At 47.0% G+C, this 27,619-nt stretch overlaps 1 protein-coding gene across 1 annotated transcript in view; it reads left to right on the top strand.

Moving 5' to 3' along the window:
- Positions 1-27,327, top strand: part of EPHB2 (EPH receptor B2) — a 134,892-nt gene extending 107,565 nt beyond the window's left edge. The window contains 11 exon segments of the mRNA XM_078146218.1: positions 1,383-1,545; positions 3,177-3,285; positions 4,983-5,047; positions 11,626-11,654; positions 11,656-11,749; positions 12,187-12,434; positions 15,746-15,961; positions 17,794-17,943; positions 19,348-19,541; positions 22,072-22,227; positions 25,257-27,327. Of these exon segments, the coding sequence (XP_078002344.1) occupies positions 1,383-1,545; positions 3,177-3,285; positions 4,983-5,047; positions 11,626-11,654; positions 11,656-11,749; positions 12,187-12,434; positions 15,746-15,961; positions 17,794-17,943; positions 19,348-19,541; positions 22,072-22,227; positions 25,257-25,365 (1,533 nt within the window). The 3' untranslated portion in view covers positions 25,366-27,327.
- Positions 27,328-27,619: the final 292 nt, after the last annotated feature.

The raw sequence follows: 27,619 nt of genomic DNA, 5'->3' as shown, positions 1-27,619 counted from the left end.
TATTATGAACATTTTCTCTGTCACTTTCTTAGATCTAAAAATCAATAAAATAAATCAATAATAATATTAGTAATAATAAATATATATTAAAATTGTTTAAAATAAATAATTTTTAAAAATAAAATAAATCAAGCCCTCAGTGGTAATGTTTGCCAATTTCCAAGGCACAAAGCTTACATGGAAAATTTAACCAACAGCTCTTGAGCCAGCATAAGCTGGTTCTGGCACATCTCTAGAAGGGGGAAGTAATATGAAATAAATCTTGAGAAGGTAGAAGGTGGATGTGAAGGGCTCTCGAGTGCCTTCTAAATGTAGTAGAGTTACCGAAGACTTTTGGAAAGGGAGTGAAGTGATCAGATCTTTAAATTACTAATTTTAAATTACTAATCAGATTTTTAAATGACTTATTTGCTAATAACCACATGGAGGATAGATTAGAGAGGTGAGAGGTGGGAATCCAGGAAACCAATCAGAAGGTTGAACCCAATCCACATATCCGTCGTTGAACCCCTTTAAATGGTGAAATGGAAAGAATACTGGACCCCTGAAATCATGAGAACCCAAGTTCAGCCTCTAGCTCTAATTCTTACTAACTTTTTGACCATGGACATTCTTTGAGCCTCAGGTTACCTCCTCTGTAAAATGGGGCCATCATACTTGAATGACTACTCCATAGTATTGTTGTGGAGAAGCTAGCTCAGCAGCAGCTGCAGCAGCATCCCGACCATCCCCAAGCACCTTCCCTCCACTGAGTTCAGAGCATTTTATTTAACCACAGTTTACAGCACAGCTATTTGTACCCATTTCTTTGGTTTCTTTCAGTTGTCTAGATCTTTTCTTTTTCTTTTTCTTTTTTTTTAAGTGTTCCTTATCTCTTTTATTAGCTTACAAGATCCCCTTGTAATTTAGGTCATTGTAACTTAGAACACAGGATGTCAGAGCTGGGAGGGCCCTTAGAACAGAGAATGTCAGAGCTGGGAGGGAGCCTTAGTAGCCATGTGACCTTAAGCAAGTAAAACAATTGTAGAATCAAACATTTCTAGTTAGAGAAGGCCTTGGAGGTCATTGCCTCCAGCCCCTTTACTTTACAGGTGAGGAAACTTATGGACAGGGAAGTGAAGTCCAAGGTCATCTAGGTAAAAAGTGGCAAAGCCGGGCTTCCAGCCTAGATGTCCAACTCCAAATGCAGGAACCTCACTTTCCTCATCTAAAAACAGTCATAATGACCCCGGGGACCGGCCCCCTCAGAGTTGTGAGGCTCGAGTGAGGCACACCTTCGAGGACTCTACAATTATCAGCTGGGCTGGTGGTGATGGTGGTGATTCAGGGGTTCATCATCTTTCCTGTTACGACCTCTGACTGTTGTCTTTGCTCCTTGGCAGGACCTGAGTGAGTACAATGCCACTGCGGTCAAAAGCCCCACCAACACAGTGACCGTGCAGGGCCTCAAAGCGGGCACCATCTATGTCTTCCAGGTGCGGGCACGCACCGTCGCGGGCTACGGGCGCTACAGTGGCAAGATGTATTTCCAGACGATGACTGAAGGTGAGACAGACCCCTCACGGGCAGACATATGCAAAGGAAGGCCTGGGAAAGAAGGCCCTTAGTACCTGGGAAGAGGCAGACAGACAGACCGCAGCCTTCCCAGAGAGCTTCAGGCTCCCGGGAGCCCTGGGCTGGGGTGAAAACTGGGCAGGAGTGCCTGAGTCTGGGCATTGTGGGACTGAAGGAGAGAAGGGATTCCTCAGACACAGTGGATCAGGGAAAGTCAAGAGACCTGGGCTCCAGGCGCTATATCCCCTGGCACAGCCCCTCACCATCCTGAAGCCTCCGTGATGCAGGGCAAAGGACACTGGGCTCTTTTCCTAGTTCTGCTGTTAATCACTTCAGGAAATACCGCACTTTTCTAAAGCGCAGTTTCTACATCTGTAGAACGAGTAGGCTGGTCTAAATAATCCCTAAGGCTCTTTCCTGCTCTGACATTTTATGTTCTGTGTCTGAATTCTAAGGCCCCTCCCCACCAAGCTCTGACCTCCTACTTTCCAACATCCCTTTTAGTTCTGACATTCTGTGTTCTAACAGTTTGTCTTCTAAGCCATCCCCCAAGCTCTGATATCTTATGTTCTAACATCCCTTCCTGTTCTGACATTCATTGTATGTTTTAACATTCTGTGTCCTAAAGCCTTCCCCAAGCTCTAATTTCGTATGTTCTAACAACCCTTCCTATTCTGACATTCCATGTTCTAATACTCTGTGTTCTGAGGCCCTCCTCAAGCTCTGATATTGTATGTTCCACCATCCTTTCTAGCTCTGACATTCTATGTTCTAAGGACCCTTCTGGCTCTGACATTATATATTATAATACTCTGTGTTCTAAGATCCCTTCCAAGCTTGGATATCCTATACTCTAACATCCCTTCTAGCTCTGACATTCTATGTTCTAGAGACCTTTCCCACTCTCATGTTCTGTATTCGAAGGACCCTCCCAACTCTGACATTCTGTATTGTAAGGACCCTCTAGGCTCTGACATTCTGTGTTGTAGGAGCCCTTTCAAACTCTAAGAGGCTGAGTCCAAAATCTTACGATGGAATAAGTCATTCATGACTATCTACTAAGTGCCCAGCGTGGTGGGTGAACACAGAGGCAGGGCAAGTCAACAAGCATTTATTAAGCACCTACTGTGTGCTCTGCAGGTACCATGCAAAGAAAAGCGAAAGATAATCCCTGTCCTCCGGGAGCTCACAATCTAGTGGGGGAGAGACATATGGACAATAGTGTATAAACAAGCTGTATAGAGGATTAATTGGAGGTACCCTGGCCTAAGAGCTTATAGTCTAGTTGGAGAGACGAGATGTCTAATAGTATAATAGAGCATATGATGATTTCCCAAATACTCTAAGAATTCAGAGGAGGAGTTGATGACTGTGGCCTGTTGTCATGGAAGGCATTTCCAAGTTGCACAGCTCACTTTACCTGGCACTTGGGGGGTCAGGGGTCAGGGGAGAAGGAGGTGAGGAAACAAAGAACTAATGATTGATTGCCCTGGAAGAGCTCCCAGTATGGGCTGGGGGTGGGGCACAGGAGTCAGAAGAAAAGAGGAGGGAAGGATTTGGGGAGGAGGGCTTGACCCAGCCGCGCCCCCACCATTCCTGAAGCACCTCGCGTCTTTCCCCAGCTGAGTACCAGACAAGCATCCAAGAGAAGCTGCCTCTCATCATCGGCTCGTCTGCGGCGGGGCTGGTCTTCCTCATCGCCGTGGTCGTCATTGCCATCGTGTGTAACAGGTGCGCCTCCCCCCGCCCCGGGGCCCCTTCCGTCTGTCCACCCGAGTGCCGGGCTCTGTCTCTCTGTCTAGGCACTACAGGTATGCTTCCTCGCTGGGGTCCATCAGCCTTAGAACAGAGCAGCCATTGTCCACAAGGTGTTGTCTAAGTGCCCCCCCCGGAAAAACCAAACACACAGCACTTCCCCAGCCTTCGCTTCCTCCAAGGGGGTTAGACTGAATGACCTGTCAAATGGCTGAGGCTCTAAAGGCAATGATGAATGATCCTTTGATCACCCCCCCGCAAATGACCCATCATTGGTGTCTGAAATTCTTCCATCAGTTTTATTTCTTTGGGTTGGACATTGGACTTCTCTCTGAAAAAAAAAGCAAAGCCTTCACTGAGAGGGGGAAATAGGCTATGTCCCTGAGACCAATTAGTGAAAATTACTGGGAGGGGATTTTCTGATAGCCAGAGCTGTTTTCAAGTGAAGTGGGTGCTTCCTTTGGGAGGGAGTGAATCCCTGGTCACAGCAGCTCTTCACGAAGAGGCTAGAGGCCTTTTGTCAGGTATACTGGAGGAGGAGATTCAGGCTTTGAGGTGGTGTTGGACTCGGTGGCCTCCAAGTTCCTTTCCCCCTCTGAGATTCTAGGTTTCTTATACCACAGTGGGAATAAGCTGGTCAGACTGCTGTCCAAAAGGACCAGGCAGCAGAAAGTTCTGGTCACAGGACAGCACTGCCACTTACTAGCTCTGTCACTCTTGGAAAGTGACGATACTAATCCCTCTGGGCCTCAGTTTCCTCATTTGTAAAATAAGGGGATTTCTAAGGCCCTTGCTACCCTACGAAAGGGCCCATCCTCTAAATCAACCAGTAGACATTTATTGAATACCTACTATGTGGCAGGCACCATCCTGATCACACTTGCTTCTAGTTAGCGATTCTATCCAATTCATTTATTAAGTACAATGTGAGTAATCTGAGGGCAGGGAGGGATTGTGTTTTAGTTTCTGTATCCCCAGCACAGTGCCTGGCACATGGTAGGACATGTATAGAGATTGTACCTGTGATTTCATTGGTACAGGAAACTCCCCTGACCAGCATAGCTTGGCACCTTCTCTTTAAGCTGCAGAGAAACCTTAAGAGACTTGTCTAGAACACTGAAAGATTAAGTTACTTACCCAGGGTCACAAAGCCATTATCTATCAGAGGCAAGGGTCTCATTCGCTTCAAGGCTTGCTCTCTCTTTTCCTCACTGCTTTTCACCAGATCACGTGGTAGGCACCTAATAAATGCTCATTGGATTGATGAATTGGGGTGCTGCCAAGTCCCGTGCTTGGCTCTGGGGGTACAAAAAAGGTCTGACCAAAGGCCCTGCCTTCCAGAAGCTTACAGCACAGGCAGGAAGGCGCTGGGGGGACGAGGGTTAGAAGGAGCACTCCTTGACAGTGATTTCCTGGGGTTTAGGAGGAGAGGATGTGACCAGAGGGAAGATGGCCAGGAACCAGAGAGGGGAGGGATGAAGGGAAAGGGGAGTGGGTGGTAGGGAAAAGGGGCAAAGTAGCCCATTACTGGGGATGGAAGGCCTGGGTGAAGGGTGCTTGTGGTGGGAGAGGGAGGAGGCTGGAGCCTGAGGAAGGGGCCCTCCCAGGCAAAAGCTCCCAGCCTCCTCCCTGCTTGTTCAGGTGGCTTCAGCTCATGGTTTTTGTTCCAGAAGGCGGGGGTTTGAGCGTGCCGACTCCGAGTACACCGATAAGCTGCAGCATTACACCAGCGGCCACAGTATGTATGCACCGGCCCCGGCAGAGGCCTCTGGGGGGACGTGGGAGCCCACGGTACCTCTGGTCTGCCCGAGAGGCCTTCGAGGAGACAGAGATGGGGCTGGAAAGGGGCAGCAGCAGAGAGGGGAGCTGGAAGCTCGAGAGAGGCCAGGAGGCAGGAGAGATGACTGGCCAGAGGAGTGGGGTAGTGATAGGAGCAGGGTGGAGAGGGGATGGTGGACCAAAGCAGGGGAAGGAGAAAGAGAGATAGAGGCTAAGGAGATGAAAAAGATGAGCTGAGCGTTCCAAAGTGAACCCTTAGTGAACTAAGGGGATGGTGAGGAAAATGAGGGGGGCTGGAGGTTAGAGATGGGGCAAAAAGGGGAGCTGGCAAAGGTTACAGAGCAGATGGAGACAGGAGCAAGGGGAGAGCCCAGGGAGGTGAGCAGAGAGGGCGGGTAACTCAGGGGAGGGACGAAGAGGTGGGCTTATGGGGCAGGGGGAGGGCCTAGGAGATCAGGAAGGAAAGAAGCCCAGGAGGGAAGTTGAGGAGGAGGCTGGAGAGGGGTCAGAGACCTGAGCAGGGGATAGGGCAAGTAGGGGAGCAGGAAAGGGAATGGAAGAAGAAGCACATAGGATAAATGTGTAAGAGCCTGGGAAGTGGTTGAGAAAGGAAATTATCCCCCCTAGTGAACAGAGAAAGAAGGAGGGAGGGAGAGTGGAAGGGACACAGTGAAAAGGGCCAGGGTTGGTGGGTACAGGCGGGGGCATAGATATGATGAGGCACACCTGAGATCAGGAGAGTAGAGAGTGAGCAAGGAAAAGGAGGCCAAGGGGGCTGATGTGAAGCCCAGACAGGTGAGCAGAGGAAGGCCTTCCAGTTTCCCATTCTCCCAGGCCCAAGCTCTCCGGTGGGGGTGACTTCTTTGTCCCCGTCCCCTCCAGTTCCAGCTGCAACCTTTCCCTGGGCTAGGAAGGAGAATGTGCAGTGGGCCCCCATTCCAGAAATATGAGCCCCTCTTCTGAAGGGGCCTGGCAGCCAGGTTATAGCCCCAGGACTTTTCTGTTCTGACCAGATAAAAAAGAGCTGGCCCACAAGGACCTTAGAGGTGAGAACCTTCTTTTCTAGATATTTGGTAGCTGAATATTCAGGGCTACAGGATCTACAGAGGTTACATCTGCCCAAAGGTTGTTTCATTGGATGGTGGCTATGGGGTGTAGGCTAAAATCAGGGACAGTGATCTGGGAAGGCCCTGCTATTCCAAGGACCCCTAGGCTCAGTGAACTAGGCCATCTGCACTAAAGTCTAAGGCTAAGTGGTGATGGTTTGACCCACCTGGTACGTAACACCTTCTGTGTCTCTCTGAAAATACTTTCCGGCATCTGCTAAGTGTGAAGAGTTTAATGACTTAAATTTTAACTCAGAATTTTAAACTCCAAGCTGTTAATTCTTTTCCTGAGTATTTATAATAGCTTCACTAACAATGTATTAGTATTACTGTTTATAGAAAGGTTTTTGGTTTGTTTGTTTTTTTTTGAAAGGAGAGCACTGAGTATACAAGTAGAAAAGCAAGTTAGCTCTTGCTCTCAAGAAAGTCACATGTAAGGACCTGAGTTCAAATCCAGCCTCAAACACTTGACATTTAGTAGCTATGTGACCCTGGGCAAGTCATTTAACCCCAATTGCCTCACCAAAAAGGAAAAAAAAAGTCACATTTAGGAGCTGCATGTTTATAGACACAAGTGAAGGGCACAATGGGGAGGGAAATAATGACAGATTATAAGACAGAAGGGATGACTGACGAGGCAGATTAATGGAGAAAGCATTATCCTGTTCTATATAGCAGAAAGCCCTTTAATTTCATACTTTCCTATCTTTATGAAGGTGTTATTTACATAGAAATGTTTTAGCTCTATTTCCCTTACAAAGGAATATACAAGTTATACTTTAAGTCAGCCTGCTTACTAATTTAGGAAGCATCCACAAATGTGAACATTTGATAAGTCATTTTTATGTAAGCTGGATTGTAGGAACAAAATAGAACTTTTTACCAAAAAAACATGAGCTGGCCCATTTGTGGTAAAAATATCACACAGCCAGAACTTAACTAAAGGGAATATCCTTAGAAAGAACCCTAGCCTGGGAATCAAGACACCTGGGGCCTTGGCCCGGCTCTGCTAGTTCCTTACGGTGTGACCTCAGGATAGTTACATACCTTCTCTGGGCCCCTGTTTCCTGATCTACAAAATGAGGAGCAATTCTAGACGATACTCAAGGTGAAGTCAGAAGACCCGGGCTTAAGTCCTTGCTAACCCAATGCCCTTAGGTAAAACAAAGACAGCTCACCTCTCCAAACCTCAGTTTTCCTATCTGTAAAATAGGTTGAATGGTACTTGTATTTCTGAGAATGAATTAGTATGATCAGGGAGTGTTTAGAGGATCAAATGAAACCATACTTTGTACCTTGTAAGATGGACACACACAAACTAACATAACGCATGATAGGGTGTAGCGGGGGTCAAAGACATCAGAGTGTTTTGGGAATATTGGAAGTGGAGGGCGTCAGGGAAGCATCCATGGAGGAGGCAGCTTGGAGACCATTCCAAATATGAAGTATAGTTTATGCAAATGTTTGGAGGTGAGAGATGCAATTGTTAAGTTCAGGGGGCAGCTAGGAGTCCATTTAGCTGCAATGTAAAGTATGCAAAGAGAAATACTGGGATGGAATCAAATGGAATTAATATCTATAAAGCTCTTAGCACGGTGGCTGGCACTCAGTAGATGCTTAATAAATGCTGATCCCAGGGGCAGCTAGGTGGCACAGTGGATAGAGCACTGGCCTTGGAGTCAGGAGGACTTGAGTTCAAATCCAGCCTCAGACACATAACACTCACTAGCTGTGTGACTCTGGGCAAGTCTCTTAGCCCCAATTGCCTCGCCAAAAAGTAAAAAATAAAATAAAATAAATGCTGATTCCCTTCCCCCACTGGGGAGAAAACCTGGCTAGGCAAGTGAGAGCTAGAGTTCACTCTAGCTTTAAAGGCCAGGCAGAGAAATTTGTCTTTTATTGTAGAGATAGTAACATGGTCTGGAGCCGACCATGGATTGAGCAGTGGTGTAGAAGAGAGATGGGAGCAAGGAGAGGATGATGGTGGCCAGTGGAGAGCACCATTACTGTCTCTGGAAGTGATTACAGTTGCCAGATGAAAAGCAATGAATGCCTCTAGACTGTGTCCACCACACAGTGGGAACCCAGTTGGGAGACCCAATCTCAGAAGAAAAAGAGAATACATAATGTTAATGTTGGAAGGAATCTTAGAATATAGAGTGTTAGAGCGTTCAACAGCAAAGCTGGGATGAATGCTAGGATACAGCACAGAGCTGGGATGGACCTTAGCACATAGAATGTCAGAGCCTAGAACATAGAATGTCAGAACTGGAAAGGGCTTCAGAATATATAAAGACAGCGCTGGGAAGGACCTTATAATTCATCTAGTTTTTATTTTGTAGAGAAACAAATTTATATCCAGAGGCAAAGTGACATCATTATAGCTGGTATGTATGTGGTGCTTTGGGGCAGCTACATGGCATAACAGATGGAGCGCTGGGCCTGGAGTCAGGAAGACTCATCTTCCTGAGTTCAAATCCAGCCTCAAACATTTACTAGTTGTGTGACCCTGGGTAAGTCACTCAACCCTATTTGCCTCAGTTTCCTCATCTGTCAAATGATCTGGAAAGGAAATGGCAGCCCACTCGTGTATCTTTGCCAAGAAAAGCCCAAATGGGGTCACAAAGAGTTGACCACAATTGGAAAAACTAAGCAGACAAACAAAAAATGTGGTGCTTTAGGGTTTGCAGAGGGCTTTACAAATACTGTCTCGTACCGCTTAAGTTAGTGGAGCTGCTTGAATTCAGGACCCCTGACTGTCAGTGAGCACTTTCTGCTCTAGACAGCCTTCACGTTACCAGAATGCTCCCTACCCTGAGCATGCTGATGCCCCAGGACCTGACCTTCTAGGCAGATGAGGCTCAGGCTTCAAGTCACATCCCCAGTAATGATGATGGCTTAGCTCTGAGCCATCCCACTCCCACACCCAGGCCACATTACAACCAACAGCCAGGTTTTCAATCGGATTGACAGCTAGGGTTTTGGGAAGGCGGGGCCAGGACATGCAACTGGGGAAGAGAATTTCTCTCAGTATAGCACTAACTAGCCCTTGTGGGGATTGAGTTTAGAAACTGGACCTCGTTAGCACCAAGCTCTGACCCACCAAGCTCCTGGCCCCGGATGGCAATTAAAGCAAGAGAAACTTTCCCCCTGTTCTGCGGGGAAAGAAGATCAAAGCCTCAGAGCTGGATACAGGCAGGTAAGCCGCAGGCCTTTGCAAGGAGAGGAATCTGCAGATCTTCTAAGGCTAAACACCTAGAGAAGAAAGGGGAGGGTTTTGTTTTGTTTTCCCAGGGAGCTGACACCAGTGCCTGGCTAGGACTAATTCAGGAAGGGAGGAACCAGGCTGATTGACTATTCCAGGGGGAGTCTCCGCCGGCTTCCTGCCTGTGAATGCAGTCAGCCCCAGATCCGAGGGCTGGGTTCTAGACTGCCTTTCACAGCCAGTCCTCGAGCTGAGAGTGAGCTGAGTTACTGACCAGCCGAACCTCAGGGATCCCCAGAGAACAGTACAGTAGTACTGCTTCCGGTTTCTCCGAGCCCTTGACAGTTCACCAGGAGCAAAGTCCCAGGTTCAAACCCTGGCTGCTACTGACAAATTATCTGAGACTAAGCAAGTTATTTTCTCTCCCAAAATCTGGTTTTCCCCTTTGTAAAGTGTAAGAGTGAAAAGAAGAGAATCTGAGGGCTTTTCTGGCTCTGAAGTCTATAATCAAGGATGTGGATTTGAAGCCCAGCTTGGCTGCTTGCTTCCAGTCGGAGGCAGCTAGGTGGTGTGGTAGATAGAGCACTAGACCTGGAGTCAGGAAGATCTGAGTTCCAATACTGCCATAGATGCTAGCTGTGTGACCCTGGGCAAGTCACTGAACCACTGTGACCCTAAGTTTCCCCATCTGTAAAAGGGATCCATTAGTATTATGGTACGCATCTCACAGGGTCTTTGTGATGATCGATTTGCAAGCATTCAAGCACTCTGTAAATTCAGTTGTAATTGTTATGTTAGGCTGTTAGTCCAGTTGTGTTCAACTCTCAGAGACCCCAATTCGAGTTTTCTTGGCAAAGATACTGGAGTGGTTTGCCATTTCCTTCTCCAGCTCATTTTATGGATGAGGTAACTGAGGCAAACAGGTGAAGTGACTTGCCCAGGGTCACACAGCTAGGAAGTGTCTGACGCCAGATTTGAACTCTGGCCTTCCTAACTCCAAGCCCAGGGCTCTATGCGCTATGACGTCACCTCACTGCCCATTTTAGCTGGAGAAACCCATAAAGGCACCAAGGTCCTAGATTCAAATCCTTATTACCTGTGTGGCTGTGGATAAGTCACTCACTTCCATCCCATCTGAGATTGAGCTTTCTCATCTGCACAATAAGAGGGCTGGGGCTAGATAACCACAAAGATCCCTCCTCGCTCTAAATCTAAGACCCTAATATGAGATAAAACTGAAAAGTAGATGGATGTGCGTCGATATGTGGTGGAGGGCATTGGACATCAGACCCCAGCAGCCTGAATGTTGACCACAGTTGTAGAGTTAGAAGGGACCCCAAAGGCATCAAGTTGACTCAGTGGACAGTAAGGAGCCCCTGAAGATTTGGATGCAGATGAGGGACATGACCAGGAATGAAGAAGGAAATTTCTTCATTTCAAGTGAAAGATTAATACAATACTTTATTCATTGATTGTAAAAAGAAATGATTTTTTCAGTGACTGTTTTTCAAAACCTTCTTGTTTTTAGGGAGGTAGCTTATATTTGATATGAATATGGGAGGCACAATTCCCCTGTAAGAGCTTGTAATCCACTGAAGATAAAATACATACACAGACACTGATAGACAATAAATGAAGTCAGAATGCAGGGGAGAGACATAGCCCTTTGAATAGGGGGATCAGAGAAGATAGCATGGAACTCAAGCTGGGCCTTGAAGGATGGAGGGAATTCTGATAACAGTCACTCTCACAAGCACGGGTTTCTTAGAACCAAAGGAGCAGTGTGGTGTCATGGGAAGAGCCTGGATTTGGAAACTCAGATAACATGGGTTTGAATTCTGACTCCAACATTTACTAGCTGTGTGAAACTCTTTGTCCTATGGTGTGAAGGGGTGGAATTGGGTGGGATCTGAGGTCCTTTCTAGCACTAAATCCTTATGAAAATGCTTTACTGTATGTCGGTGTTTTCTCCTTAAGTCTCCCTCTTCCTTATTGACTCCCCCTTCCTCGTCACCCCCACTCACTATCTTGTTCTGGGATGCGCCTTTCTTCTGGCCAATTTGCATAGGCTGGTATTGGGAGGACGCTCAGGAATGGCTTTGCCCTGCCCAGGAGTGTCTGCCTGCAGCTGAGTGCCCCTTCCCAGCTGTCTGTCTGTCTGTCCATCCGTCTGTCAGTGTCCACAGTTTGGTGTGACTGAGCCCTGATCTCATCCCCCCCTCCCAGTGACTCCAGGCATGAAAATCTACATTGACCCCCTTCACCTATGAGGACCCCAACGAAGCCGTGCGAGAGTTTGCCAAGGAAATTGACATCTCTTGTGTCAAAATTGAGCAGGTGATTGGAGCAGGTAGGTGGGTGGGGGCCCTCCCGGGCACCGTGGCCTCTGCCCTCCGGGATCCCCCTCAGTAGCCAGGAGAATCCATTGCAGATACGTAGGTCTAAGGGTGGGAGGAGGACTGCCCTGGACCCCTTCTCCCCAAGGGAGTCCCAAGGGGACCAGGCTCGTCATCCACTTTGTTTCTCATATTGGCCAAGGTCAACTCAATGAGGAGGCAATTTGTCACACCACTTCTGATCCTCCTTCTCTGGAGGTCTGGTTACTGTAGATGGAAGGGAAGCTTAGGGTTAGGGTTCTGTGTCTGAAATGATCGGGTTGGTCTTTGGGAAGGAAAAGCAACAATCTTTGTAGAGCCCAGTGAGTGGAGATGACATGGAAGAGAGGACTAAGGCAGAACTGCCATCCTGTGAGTGATCTGCTGTCCCCTTTTTGTCTGCCCATCCCAGGGGAATTTGGTGAAGTCTGTAGTGGCCACCTGAAGCTGCCAGGCAAAAGAGAGATTTTTGTGGCCATCAAGACCCTCAAATCGGGCTACACAGAGAAGCAGCGGCGGGACTTCCTGAGTGAAGCTAGCATCATGGGTCAGTTTGACCATCCCAATGTCATCCACCTAGAGGGCGTGGTCACCAAGAGCACACCAGTCATGATCATCACTGAGTTCATGGAGAATGGTTCCCTGGATTCCTTCCTCCGGGTAAGAGAGGATGGAGCAGGCCAAGGGACTGAAGGGAAGGAAAGGAGAAGAGAGGAGGAGAGAGAAGCAGAAAGGGGAAAAGGGGTCAGTGAAGTCAAGAACCACAGATTACTAGAACATAGAATGTCAGAGCAAGACCCACTTGTATTCATGCTACTTCACAGACAAAGCACTCATTTTACACATGGAGGTCAAAACTTTGCCATTCAGATTATTGTCCTTGATGTTCAGTTGTTTCGGTCATGTCTGGCTCTTCATGACCCCTTTTGGGATTTTCTTAGTAAAGATACTAAAGTGGTTTGCCATTTCCTTCTCCAGCTCATTTTACAGGTGAGGAAACTGAGGCAGACAGGGTAAAGTGAATTGCTCAGGGAAACACTGCTAGTAAGTGTCTGAGGCTAGATTTGAACTGAGGTCTTCCTGACCCTGGGCCTGGCACTCTATCCATTGCACCACCTAGCTGTCCATCTAATGAGGGTTATCATCACTCCAGTGGCCAGAATCACTTTGTGGAGAGGCCCTAAAACCAAGATGCACTCGTTCCCACCAAAGGGATGTCAAGTAACATTGTAATACTCACTATTCTTATATTCCCACAGATCAGAGCTCATACTAGGGGCAGACCCAACTCTCTGAGCATTCATGGCCAGAATCATCCTTAAAACTGCCAGGGATCCCCTCCCAAAGACCTTCATAAATGTACATTAACCCATTCTCTCAGCTTTGATATAGCCAGTACAGCCAGGTTCTAATCCCTTTCCTCATTTTTCCACACCAGTATCCTCCACCTGTTTTCTCACTATACTCAGTCTCTGTTTCACACTCTTGTTAGAAATACTGAGGGACTTCCTGACCTGCCTATTCCACTGATGACTAGTGTCACGACACTGGAGGGAAGGGGTGGGAGGAGTGTTATTCACAACGACAAGCAGCTGTGAGCTCTCTTCCACTCAGGCTTACAGCCAAAATCCCTCATATTTTCTCAGAAGGGACCTTAGATCATACAATATTAGCATATGGGACTTTAGAGTAAGAAGAGATCTTAGAACATCAGAGTTGGAAGCGTCCTCAGAACACAGAATGTCAGAGCTGGGAGGGCCCTCAGAACCCAGGATGTCAGAGCTGGGAGGGCCCTAGAACACAGGATGTCAGATCTGGGAGGGCTCTTAGAACACAGAATGTCAGTTCTGGGAGGGCCCTTAGAATCCAGAATGTCAGAGCTGGGAGGGCCCTTAGAACACAGAATGTCAGAGGTGGGAGGGCTCTTAGAACACAGGATGTCATGTATATGAAGAAGGTAAGTAACAGCCACTGATTGTGACAGTATAAGCTAAGCGCCATTCTGGTGACACCACCAGTGCTGCAAGATTTTTAAAAAGGGAGAGATCCTTTTGGATGAACGAAGTCAAAGAAAGCTTCATCAAGGAGCAAGGGCTTAAGATGGACCAAGCTAAGTGAACAGGAACAAGGAAGGCATTCCAGACTAGGGGAAAGGATATGAGCAAAGCAGTGGGTCCATATGTCCATGTGGTTTGTGTGAAGGACACTGAAGACACTAGTCTTCCTGGGGAAGACAGCTCCCAGAGGGCCTCGGGGGACAGAGCCATAACTAGCTATTTTGGCCCCTGGGCAAGCAGCACAAAGAATGCTCAGTCCATCAAAGCACCCCAAAACCCACTTTGTAATTCAACTGAGAAAATAATACCAGGAGCAATTAGGAGAAATTCATTTGAGCCAGAGGGGGAATTAATTAGATAGTAGCTCACAGATTATTCACAGTGCACAGGTCTGGTAGCTTGCTATTTTGACTTAATTATTCCACCCGCTAGGTGCTAAACTCCTTTGTTTCTGTGCTGGAGAGGGCCTGAAGGCCCAGGAGCAAAACTCCAGGTGCCTTCTCCTAGGTCTTTGCAGCCAGCTGTAGCTGGCATGATCAGAGAGTGAAGCAGGAGTCAGATTGAGAATTTGTGGCTTTAAAAAAAATAATCAAAAAACCTTGGGCTCCTTACAGATGATATCAGCAAGTCACTTAAACCTCTCTGCACCTGTTTCTTCTGTCTCTAAATAACAAAGCAAAGACAGCTCCAGCTTACCCTCTAATGGGAGATATAGCACACTTCTTAGCGGAGTGGTGCATAGGGAGGGACATTTTGGTCAAAAAAAGTTGCCTGGACATGGAATGAGGCCACAGAGAAGTAGACAGGCTTTCAGGAACAATGGCAGAGTTGAATTATTCAGTTAGTTGATATTACTAGAAGGGCAGCTGGGTAGCTCAGTGCATAGAGTATCCACCCTGGAGTGAGGAGTACCTGAGTTCAAATCTGGCCTCAGACACTTACAAGCTGTATGACCCTGGGCAAATCACTTCACCCTGTTTTGCCTCGGTTTCTTCATCTGTAAAATGAGCTGGAGAAGGAAGTGGCAAACCACTGCAGTATCTCTGCCAAGAAAACCCTAAATGGGGTCATGGAGAGTTAGATATGACTGTAATGGCTGGACAGCAACAAACTAGAAGAAGAAAATCTCTTGCAGCTGGAAGTTTCCATTCTAATAGGGTGCTGAAAAGGGGTGGAAGGATCCTTAGAACCCAGAGTGTCAGAGCTGGGATGGGCCTTAGAAAAGGGAATGTCAGAGCTGAGAGGACCCTTGGAACACAGGATGTCAGAGCTGGAAGGGCCCTTAGAACACAGAATGTCAGAGCCAAGAGGACCCTTAGAACACAGGATGTCAGAGTGGGGGGGGGGACGACCTAGAACACAGAATGTCAGCGGCAAGAGGACCCTTAGAACACAGGATGTCAGAGTTGGGGGGTCCTTAGAACACAGAATGTCATACACACACACAAATATTTTATATATATAGATATAAATATAGAGAGAGAAGGTAAGTAACAACCCCTAGGCAGTTTTTAAGTGTTGTTACAGGATGTGGTAAAGAAAGACCTATGGAGATAGTCAGCCATGCAGAATATCTTTAAGGAAGTTATTGTACATATTCTAGGCTGGTGGGAGTGTGCTACGGGGTAGTAGAGGACTCAGTTTGAGGACAAACACCCTAATTAATCTGTTCAACAGTTGAGTGAATTGTGTGAGTAATGACTTCCCTGTCTAGGGAGGTCTGCAAGAAGCTGGGGACGTTGTTGGGGATGTTCTAGAGAGGGTTCCTGCTTCGAGAATGGGTTGAACTAGTCCTCTAAAGACTCGTTGTATCTCTAGAAAGTCTCTTTTAACCATAAGATTCTGTGAATCTTGGCCAGTTGCCTATGATTAATACCTTTCTTATTCTGCTTCTGTCTCTCGTTTCTCCTAAAGCAAAATGATGGGCAATTCACCGTTATCCAGCTAGTGGGCATGCTTCGGGGCATTGCTGCGGGCATGAAATACCTGGCAGACATGAATTATGTGCATCGAGACTTGGCCGCCCGAAACATCCTGGTCAATAGCAACTTGGTCTGCAAGGTGTCTGACTTTGGACTCTCACGCTTCCTGGAAGATGACACCTCGGACCCCACCTATACAAGTGCCCTGGTAACTAATGCAAAGAGAAAAGGCAATCCTTTGAAGAGGGACATGCAAGCTAGCAAAGCCTGGGGTAGCAATACCAGGGAGGCAGAAAAAAAAGAAAAGAAATACTGAACCAAGTTTCCCATTGTCCCATAAACCTAAGGAAGGCTTCCCCGTGTAGACTGCTGACAGATGATCCTCTGACGTGCAGGCTGAAGGATAACGTCAACTATTATTCCTTTGGTTGTTGATTTTAGACACAGGAAACTGAGACTCAAAAAGAAACATTGACCCCAAAATGACAGGCAAGCATGCCTGAGTCGTAATCATGGCCCTCAGAAAAAATCTCTCAGAGTGACTCACAGTTTCATAGATCTTGAGTACAATTGAAAATCTCACAGCACAGATAGAAGAATCATAGACCATGGAAGGAACTTCTGATTATAGAATGTCAGAACTGAAGCTAATCTTAGATTATGAAATTTCAGAGCTGAAAATGACCCTAGAACATAGAATGTAGAACTAGAAGGGACCTCAAAGCATAAAATTCCCATCCTGGGATAGATATTGTAACAGATTGCATACAGAACACAGACCATTAGGACATATACCCAGAACCCTCCACTGTGGGAAGTGGTAACACTTTTATCCATGACCTGGATGAATACATAGATAGTGTGTTTATTAAATTTGAAGACAGAACAAAGCTAACCATACAATGGATTCCATTCAATCCAATAAGCATTTATTAAGCATCTACTGTATGCAAGACTCTATGCCAGAATTGAGATCTAAAAAGCTCTTAAGAAACTGGAAAAATGGACTGAATCTAATAAAATAAAATATAATAGGGATAAAATTTAAAAGTCCTAAACTTTAGTTTATATATATATATAATTTATTTTGATTTATCAACAATCACTTCCATAAGCTTTTGAGTTTTAAAATTTTTCTCCCCCTCCCTCCCCAAGACAGTACGCAATCTGATGTAGGCCACTAAACTTTAGTTTAAAAAAAAAATCAACTATACGGGGGGGGGGAGATGTGTTTATATGTTTTAGTAGATTGCAAACTCAATGAGAGATAGTCCCATGGCTGCTAATAATAAGAAGGAGGAGGAGGGGGAGGAGGAGATGATGATGATGATGGAGAAGAAGATGGAGGAGAAGATGATGATGATGATGATGATGCTGAAGATGGTGTCCATAAAAAGGGAGATGATTTTTTTTAATGAGCCCAGGGAAGGCCTATAGGGAGCTCCTCAGAACCCTGTGTTGTTTCCTGGAACTTCCTCAGTCTACTAAAGCTCAAACTCGACTCCAATAGGTCACACAGGATGGCAAAAGTATGTGCAATAAGAGGACCAGAACTGGGGATGTTTACCCTGGAGAAGGGAAGACTCATGGGAGACATGGGAGTTGTTTTCAAGTATTAGAAAGGCTGTCACGTGCAAGAGGGATGTATGGGGCCTGTCTGGCCCCAGGAGGCAGATTCAGGAACAGTGAGTGAAAGCTATAAAGAAGCTAATTTAGGCTTCTTTATCAGGAAGTCAAGAAAGTCAGGAAAAATTTCCTCACTTTGATAGCTGCCAGAAGTGAAATGAAATAGTTTGAGAATATAGTGGGTGTTCTCCCTTGCTGGAGGTCTTCAAACAGAAGCAGGCTGGCCACGTGTCTGTCAGTCATATTATAGTAGATATTATGTTAAATATATATTACATTATATAATGTTATATAGTATATTGTAGTCTAATATAATATATTGTTGTTTGGTTATGAGTTGGACTAGAAGGCCACTATGGGCCCTCTGACTCTACACGTCTGGACATCTGTGATTCCTTCTTTCTCTCTCCCCAGGGTGGGAAGATCCCAATACGCTGGACAGCTCCAGAAGCCATCCAATACAGGAAATTCACATCTGCCAGTGATGTGTGGAGTTATGGAATAGTCATGTGGGAAGTGATGTCCTATGGGGAGAGGCCATACTGGGACATGACCAATCAGGATGTAAGTTTTCAAGGGAACAGAAACAGAACCTTTGAAATAAGCAAGATCTTTTGCCAAAATATCCAACAGAAGGAACCCACATTTTTCTTCTGACTGCGGTAATTTCTCAGAGGGAGGGAGGAGACCAAAGTCATGGGGCTGGTCCAGATACCACAGGGTGGGAGATGATAGCTGTTGAAAGCCCCTGGCCCCAGCCCCCTCACGGGTGTCTACCAGATGCTGGCTGTTTCCGGGACACAGCCCAACATCTGCCCCCAAGTTACTTAATAGGGTCTATCCTGACAAGTCTTTGCTCTCATAAATGGCAGAGCCCATTGGAATAACCTATCGGGTGATCAGACGAGGATCAGATATTGATCGAGGACCTGCTGCATCATCGACTCTCGTTCTGTATGCTGTGACAGTGGCTGATCTTTGCCTTCAAGAAGTCTATCAACATAGGCTCAGAAGGGACCGTAGAAGCCCATATAACCCAAACTCTCTGTTTTACAGAGGAGGAAACTGAGGCCTAGAGCCTGGGCTCTGACCTGGTCAAGGTCCCACAGTAGCAAGTGGCAAAGGGAGGATTCAGCCAAACCTAGTCTACTCTCCACTGCACCCCACTGCCTCCCAAAAATCTTGTTAGGAAGACAAGACTAACACGCAGGTGGTCGTAGCCTGGGAGGCAAAGACCCATATTAGAAATGGAAAGGACTTTAGAACAGGGTCAGTGCTGGGAGGGCCCTGAGAACACAGACCTCCCTGGGCCTCAGTTTCCTTGTCCATAAAATGGGTGGAAAGAATAAGAAGACCTTTGTAGTCCCTTCCAACTTTGATTTGTAAGTAGGTGAAGAGGAACACTGAGAAATAAGGATGGAAAATTAAGTTGCAGCCAGATTGTGGGGATCCTTAAAGGCCAGGCCAAGAAGTTTACATTCTATTCTAGAGAACAGAAGGAACCCGATAATAATCAATTATTGTCAATACTTATCTAGGCACATGTTGTATCCACTACCCCAAAAGACTGCGAGCTGCCTGAGGTCAGAAACTACCTTACTATTGTCTTCATATCCTCAGTGCCTGCATATAGTAGGTGCTTACTAAATGCTTCTATTCTTACTAAATGTTCATTATTGCTGTTCTTTCCGTTTCTTCTACTATTTTGATACTACGGAAGAAGCAGCAGACCTGGAGTCAGAATTGCTGAGTTTAGGTACTAGCTCTGCTCTGTGACCTTGGGCAAGTCACTTCCCCTCGCTAGCCCTCAGTTTTCCCATCTGTAGAATGGGGTTAATAATACTTGTATGAGCCACCTCACAAGATTGTTGTGAGGGAAGTGCTGTAAGGTGCCTTAAAAGTAAAAGGGATTATCCTGCTCGTCACCGTCACCGTCATCATTATCATCTTTTTTTTTTTGTCTGTCAGGTAATCAACGCCATAGAGCAAGAGTACCGGCTGCCCCCTCCCATGGACTGCCCCAATGCCCTGCACCAGCTCATGCTGGATTGTTGGCAGAAGGACCGGAACCACCGGCCCAAGTTTGGGCAGATTGTGAACACATTGGACAAAATGATTCGAAACCCCAACAGCCTCAAAGCCATGGCACCGCTCTCCTCTGGGTATGGTTCCCACGCCACCCCACGGGCACATTTCGGCCCAGTGCAGCACAGGGATCCTTCACCTTTTTTTGAGTCCCAGACTTTTTGGACAGCATGGTGAAACCCAAGAATCCCTTAGAATAATATTTTTAAATTAATAAAATATAATATATAAGATTACAGAGGAATATAACTATAGTTTACATATCTGATTATCATTATATATTATTATTATTAATATTATTGTTTAGATTACATATACAATTATTGTACCTCTATATTATAGAGATATATAGATATGCACATCTATATATCTCCAACTGTATGTAATACAGTTTTCCAGACATTGAAAACAAAGTTTACAGATCCCAGATTAAGACTCCTCTGATAGGGAGGAAGAATTTCCTAAAAATCAGAGCTGTCCAACAGTAGGATGAAGAGGTGGAGTATTCCCTGGCACTTGAGGTCAAAGGTCAGATAGGTACCTGCTGAGGACGTGGGAGAGGCAGGTCAAGCTTCAAACACGGACTGGACGAGATGAGCTGTCATTAGATTCTTCCTCCCTGGGCTTCCATTTCCTCATCTCTAAAATGAGTGGGTTGGGTTGGAAGGCCTTGAAGTTTTTCTTCTAACTCTGACATTTTGTGTTCTAAAGTATCTCCCACTTCTGACATTCATTGTGCAAAGACCCCTTCCATCTCCGACTATGTTTTCTAAGGTCCTGCCCTACTGTGACATTTCCTGTTCTAAAGGCTCTCCCAGTTCTGACATTCTCTGTTCTAAACTCACTTGCAATTCTGACATTCTCTGTTCTAAGGTTTCTCCCAGTTCTAACATTCCCTGTTGTGAGGCCTCTCCCACCTCTGCCGTTCTGTGTTCTAAGGACACTTCCAGCTCTGACATTCTCTGTTCTGATGGTCCTCCCAACTCTGTTATTCTGTGTTCTAAGCTCCCTCCTGGCTCTGACATTCTGTGTCAACTCTGCCATTCTGTGTTCTAAGGTCCCTTCCCAGCTCTAACATTCTCTTTCTAAGGTCCCTCCTAGGTCTGATATTTTATGTTCTAAGGTCCTTCTCAGCTTCAGCTCTCTCTCTTCTAAGATCCTTCCCAAACCTAACTTTCTGTGTCCACAAATTCCCTTCCAGCTCTGACACTGAGTGTTCTCAGATGCCTTCTAGCTCTGACACTCTATGTTCTAAGTATTCTAAGGCTCCTTTTAGCTCTGACATTCTGTGGCCCAAGGGCCCTTCCATTTCTGCCATTCTGTGATTTAAGATCGCTTCTAGCTCTACTATTCTCTATTCTAAGGTCCTTTCTAACTCTTCATGTTTTGATTCTAAGCTATTCTTGCTTTCCCTCAAAGGACCCCCAGGCCAGTATTCCTGGCCTCTAGTTTACAGCATTCTGTTGACTCTTCTGACCTGAAAACAATATCAACTTGCATAAGCCATGACAGTTCCCCACCCTGGTCTTTCCCTACCATTGAGAGAGACAAGGGAAGGGAAGGGAGTGTTGAGCTCAGGACGGCACCATTCACTTCAACGCATAGTTCTGGAGCCCACTATGGGCCCAACACTTCGAAGGAGCCCAAGAAGGGGAACAACATGATTGTGTCCTCCAGAAGCCTAAAACTCTTTTGAAAATCAGTATGGCTTGGAGTCACCACTGAGGATGATAAACTTCCTCAAATGTTGAAAGAAGATGATTCCAGGTTACAGGAGGCCTGGAAACAACCCATATGCCCTCAATAACCATAGACTCCAGAGCTGGCAATAATGCACGTCATCTCACTGGACCCTTACAGCAACCCTGTGAAGCAGCTGCTAGTAGAGTCTTCATTTTTCCCATGAAGGCCTAGAGAGTTTTCAGTGACTTAGCCAGGGTCTGAGGCAGTATTGGAAGTGGGATCCTCCTGACTCCAAGGCTAAGCCTCCACCCACTGCCCCGCCCAGCTATGCTTGTTTCTGCTCTTCAGTCACTACCCTGGCAGTCAGGTTGTGACTCTGCAGGGGACTCCAGCCCAGAGAGGGTGAGCTCCCTGCCCAGGGTCACACAGGTCAAAGAGACACTTGGAACCTGGATTCTGAGTTCAAATCCCAGGACCTCCTTTCTGTCTTCCTCATTTCCTGTTGTAAAAGTGACCCAACCCTTTTGCCCCCCTCTCCTGTCCCCACCCCCAGCCCCCCCACACACACATCTTTCACACATCTATTTTTTCGCTCTCTTTTCAGCATAAATCACCCTTCAAGTACTTGTCCAGGCCCCTCTATGCCTCCAAATGACCCCAGCAGACCCTATCCTCCTCTGACCTGTAGCCCCTCCACATACGCACACACTATGTACCTCTACATAGTGCACGTATATATAAATATATACACCTATGCATGTGTATACATCCATGCATGCATGCACACACCTGTGCGTGTATACGGTACGTGCATATACGTATACATGTGTGTGCATGTATTGTAGATGCTGTGCGCACATGCATGCACGTGCATTCACATATGCATATACACACATGCACTGACAGTTTCTGACCCTCTCTCAGGATCAACCTCCCCTTGCTGGATCGCACGGTCCCCGACTACACCAGCTTTAACACGGTGGACGAGTGGCTGGAGGCCATCAAGATGGGCCAGTACAAGGAGAGCTTTGCTAATGCCGGCTTCACATCCTTCGATGTCGTCTCCCAGATGATGATGGAGTAAGTGTCGTGTCTGCCCAGGCTGCCCTCGGCTCCTCTGCCAGGTCATTGGTTTCCTTGCCAGCTCCCTCCCAGGTCAGAAGCAAGGACAAGCCCAGCCCTGTAGGCCTGCCCTCCCTGCCAGCCTGTGTGAGGAGGGTGCCAGCCAGCTAAGGGGAAGGGGCCTGCTTCCAATCCTGGCCTTGGAGAAGTGACTGAAGAGGGCCAAATTCTTGCTGGCCACAAGCCAAGTGACTTCCTACTGGGGTCTGTCTCACAGGTGGCAGACTGGTTGAGGCTAGCAGCTAGCAGCTTCCCACGAATCAAAGAGCATTTATTAAGTGCCTACCATATGCCAAGAGCTGGGGATACAGAAACGTAATGAAAAACCTGTCTTCAAGGAGCTTCCATTCTGTCAGGGGAGATAACTGATATACTTAGAATAGATGTAAAGTGATAGGAGGTAGTCTGGAGAGCAGGGCACTCATGGTCTTTCCTTCATTACCTTGCACAGGAGTTTCTGTGATTCCCTGTTGGTTTTTTTCATCGGATTCAGCCTCAGGGGTCTGGGGATTAGCCCTTTCCGTGTTAGCTAAGAGGGAGATGTCTGGGAAGGTAATGTGCCGCCATCCATCCATCTGCAGGTTGCAGGAGTGAGCTAGGAACACGGCTAGATCACAAAGGGAAATTGACTGTGAGGAGATCTGGCCCCAGGCCCCAGTAGCTAATATGCACCTGAGAGTGTCTGATGAGATCACAAAGGGAAATTGACTGTGAGGAGATCTGGCCCCAGGCCCCAGTAGCTAATATGCACCTGAGAGTGTCTGATGAGGCATTTACTCTTCTCGAGTAGAAAGCGATCTGTAGCAAAGCGGAGAGGTGAGATCTGAAAGCTCCCCGAGCCGAGTTAGTGGCACTTAGAGGAGCCTGAGCAAGCTCAGGCAGAAAAGGGAAGGTATGAGGCAGGGCTTGGGGGGCCGGGAAGGAGGGTGTGGCGGCCCAGCCATCCAACCACAAAATGAGAACAAGGTGGTTCTGCACCCACGGCAAGGAACAAAATGGTTTATGACTGGCCACTGGAGGCTTTCAGCCCTTACCATAACCCATGCAATCTGACAGATCGAAGAATCAATACATCTCAGCCGTGGAGAGCAACATTTCTTGGTATTAAAGGAATTAGAAAAAGTCATATTAAAAAGCAGCCTTCGTCGAACCTCTCCAGGTGTTGTGCCCTAGGCAAGCCGCCTGCCTTGTCTACCCCTAATCCCACATCATTCTGACAGCCCAGGCCTGGAGTAGTAAGCCAGAGGCCCCAGAGGAAATCATTGTCGAGTAATCAATGTGATGGAATCAGCAAATACTTATGAAACACCTGCCATGCGCCCAAAGGTAGGAGGATGCAAAAAAGTGTAAGAGTGGTTCCTCGCCCCCAGGGGAGATTAGTTCCTCGTTAGGGAGCTAAGACATGACCACAGGAAGAGTCAAACAATAACCCAAGTCTGAGGTAACAGTGAAGCCCCTACTGCCTTCCCAAATAAGATCATGGATATAAAGTGCTTGCAAACTGCAAAGCATGAAACAAGTGGGGGCCCTTACTGTAATTGTTCTCATTTTAGGAAGGACGTTAGCAACAACTATCGTAACAGTTAGCCTTTATACAGTGCTTTAAGTCTACAGCGTGCTTTACAAAGATTCTCTAACCCTGAAAGGTAGGTGCTATTGTTATCCCCATTTTACAGATGAGGAAACTGAGGCTAGGTGAAGTTAAAGTGACTAGCCCAGGGTCACACAACTAGTGTCTGAGACTGGATTGGAACGCAATTCTTTCCGGCTCCAGGCCGAGTGCTGTATCCACTGTGCCACCTCAGTGCTCTACTGAAATTATTATTCCCATTCTACAGATGAGAAGTCACCCATAGTTACACAGCTAGGAAGTGTCAGAAGTGGGTTTTAACTCCAGTTATCTCCTGATTACAAGTCCAATACTCTTTCCACTATAGTACAGAGTCTTAAAGGCAGCTACGTGGCATCACAGTGCATAGAGCAGATTCCCCACCCCTGGCATAGAGTGCAGGGCCTGGAGTCAGGAAGACTTATCCTCCTGAGCTCAAATCTGGCCTCAGACACTTACTAGCTATGTGACCCTGGACAAGTCACTTCACCCTGTTTGCCTCAGTTTGCTCATCTGTCAAATGAGCCGGAGAAGGAAATGGCAAAGCACTCCAGCATTATTGCCAAAAAAAACCCAAACGGTGTCACAGTTGGACGTGACACTGAATAGCAACTGAATAGCAAAAACAAAGCCTTAAATTAGAAGACTCCAAAAATTGGTAGCCGGGTTGGTGAGGGACCCGGAGATCAGACCGTTCAAAGATCAGCCGGAAGAGCTGTCACTGTGGGCCATGAGAGCCGTCTTCAGGTATTTGGGGGCTGTCGTGTGGATGAGGGCCTTGTCTTGCTCAGTCCCCCAGAGGGCAGAAGTGGAAGCAGTGCAGAGTGGGAGGAGTGTTGCAGGGAGAGAGCTCTCATTTTTAACAATGAGAGCTCCCCAAGCCAAATGGTATGTCTCACAAGGCTGGAGGTCTTTGAATGTGGGCTGCTTGGTCACTCAGAGGGAATCTTGCAGAGATTCCAGGAAATCTAGCTCAGGTGCAGGTTAGAGATCCCTTCCAACCTTGAGAAACCAGGCTTCCTCTCCCTCTCATCGGCTCTCTTCTTCTGCAGAGGGAACACCCCCCTCAGTCACTGATGATCATGCACAAGCCAGCAGCACCCAGGGCCAGGTCCCACCGTGGTCATTTTCCCTCTGTGAGCTACATTCTTCACACGTTCTCCACTCATTCCCACAAGCTACAGACATGATTAACGGCCAACTTAAAAGGGCTGTGAGTTCAGAGCAGGGAGAGGCTTCTGAGGCTACGTTCAGAGCGGCCACAGAGGGAGTGGGAGAATGACAAGGGGGAAAGTCTTCCTTCTAAAGGTGGGCTGTCATATTTTAGCCTTTGGGTTCCATTGTCCAACACATGCGTATTTGTGTTTCTTCCCCAAAGGGACATTCTTCGTGTGGGCGTCACTCTAGCTGGTCATCAAAAGAAAATTCTGAACAGTATTCAGGTGATGCGAGCGCAAATGAACCAGATCCAGTCGGTAGAAGTTTGACCTTCATCCCACTTTCACTCTCCTCTTCCTCATGGCCCTGCTCCCCTTTGCCTCTGTGTGCCCCGGTCCCAGTTTTTGAGCGTCTATGTCCGATCACAGAGTCACCCACCTGCTCTGAGGACAGTGGCAGCAGGTAGCTCCTCCAGCCGAGAGAAGTCATCAGAAACGCCGACAATTGAAGCAATGGGAAAAAAAAAAGAAAAGAAAAGAAAGAAAAAAGGGAATGGGAAAAAATGATATTTTGGGGAAAACCATATGAAAACTATTTTTAAAGAACAAGTAATGAATGAAGAACAGCAATGACAGTCTTGAAAAGGGCTCGTTAAGATTTTTTTTTCCAGTCTGAGACCAAAAGCCGTTTCTTCATCTCCCTCTAAGAAGGAATGATCCCACTTCTGCTTGACCAAGACCAGAAGGAGAGGAGTGCTTTCAGGAAGATGAATGTGAAGAGAAGCCTGGCCCTCCTCTTCTCCCTCAGAAGGCTGCTATCCCTAGCATCACCTGACAGCCAGTCCTCCTTGAGGCCTCAGTTTCCCCTCGGGGACACGGAAGTGGGCAGGTGGCCCAGGGGGCCTGAGGAACCATTCCCCCAAAATGGACCTGCCCCAACTCAAATTGCTGAATTCTTCAGCTTTGAAGATTTCAACAAACTGAAAAGGAAAACAAAAAAAAGAGAGAATGAGAGAGACTTGTTTGTTTTTGCAGGGGGCTGATGGGCACAGCCCTCCACTCCCCATAAGAAGGGGAGGACACTTTACACAAGCAATGACCCAGCTCTTGCAAAAGACTGCTTTTGTGAGAGCCACCTTTGCCCGGGCATCTCCATACACCCTACAGTGGCACCACCTTCTCATACATATCACATGCACAAAATTTGGAGTTGGGTCTTCACCACGTGCCAATGACCTCTTCCTTCTCTTCGGGCTCTCCCAAGGCCCGGGAGCAAGCAGATCGGTGACTGGTGCTAAAGCGTTGGCTGTGATTGCCATCGGGGAAGATTCATCCTGTTGCTTGGTCTGTTTACACCAATTTTGTGGGGTTGGGGTTGTTTTGTTGGGGTTTTTTTTAAATGACAATGAAGTAACACTTTGACGTTTCCTATCTTTTAAGGACTTGGTCCTTCTCCTGGCAGGAGGACATTTACACGTATTGACTAGGCAATATACCAAGGGCAAGATTTTATATGCCCATTTCCTGATTTTTTTAACATATGGTTTCCAATATCCCATAGGCTTCCCATCCACCCTGTCGTCCCATCTCACCAAAGCAAAGGCCACTCCAGGGCTGAGCAGAACTTATGGGAAGGCAGGCAGACACACAGGCAGGTAGGCATGGGATGGAGAGGGGAATCACTCTACACCCCAAGGTTACAACTCTTAAACAGATGCCCTTGGGTGGGAAAAAGAAGTTAGGTCAATGCCAGCCCCACCTATTTGGAAATTAGAAGGAGGGGTGAGTTTAGGGAAGCAAGAAGAACCCGGGACTGACAAGCAAAATATAGTCACTAAACCTGACATTCAGTGTTTTTGGACCAGCCCCCAAAGAGAAAAGGTCCAGCAGAGCCACCAGCATTGCCCTTGACTGCTCTGAGAGGAGCAAATCTAGTTTAGTATAGCAGAGGGCCCCAAAAGAAAGTGCCCTAGGAGTTTGGACCGCACTGTGTCAGAGGCCAGGACCTGAATCATTCACTGTGATACCCCATGAGATGGTTTTCCCCGTCCCACGGAGACTCTGCATCTGCAGGTAATGGGCTGCTTCTTTCTCTGGGGAGATTTGGTGTCTCTCCCAGCTCTAAGACCGGACCGTTGGCCAGGAGAGAATGGCTTGGCCAAGGGGGCTGTCCTTGGTGATGGGTCAGAACACAGGTGCTGCTGTGTCTAAGTCCCTCCAGGAGCAAATGCAGATGTTTCAATGGAACAGTCAAGTATAGTGAATGGTACTGGAATAAACACGTTAGTTACATGTCGGACCCCTGTTCTGTGTAAGTACCAGGTGGACTGGGGAGATTCCCCAGGCACATTGGGGTGGGTTAGCTGGGCCGAGAGGCTTAGCCTGGAGAAACACCACCACCCTTACTTGGGGTTGAATCCCCTCAGTTGGATTCAACAAATATCTATTAGGGAAAAGCCACATAATTTAGCTAAGCTCCAGTCCTTGCCCTCAAGGAGCTCCCGGTCTAAGAGGAGGATCTGACAGAAACACAGTTCAGTCAGTCAGTCAATCAATGAACATTCCGTGCTTTCTGTGAGTTAGG

Source organism: Phascolarctos cinereus, unplaced genomic scaffold, assembly GCF_003287225.1.
Source record: "Phascolarctos cinereus isolate Bilbo 61053 unplaced genomic scaffold, phaCin_HiC Scaffold_726;HRSCAF=1367, whole genome shotgun sequence".
Taxonomy (NCBI): Eukaryota; Metazoa; Chordata; class Mammalia; order Diprotodontia; family Phascolarctidae; genus Phascolarctos; species Phascolarctos cinereus.
This window is presented reverse-complemented; position numbering and strand designations above follow the sequence as displayed.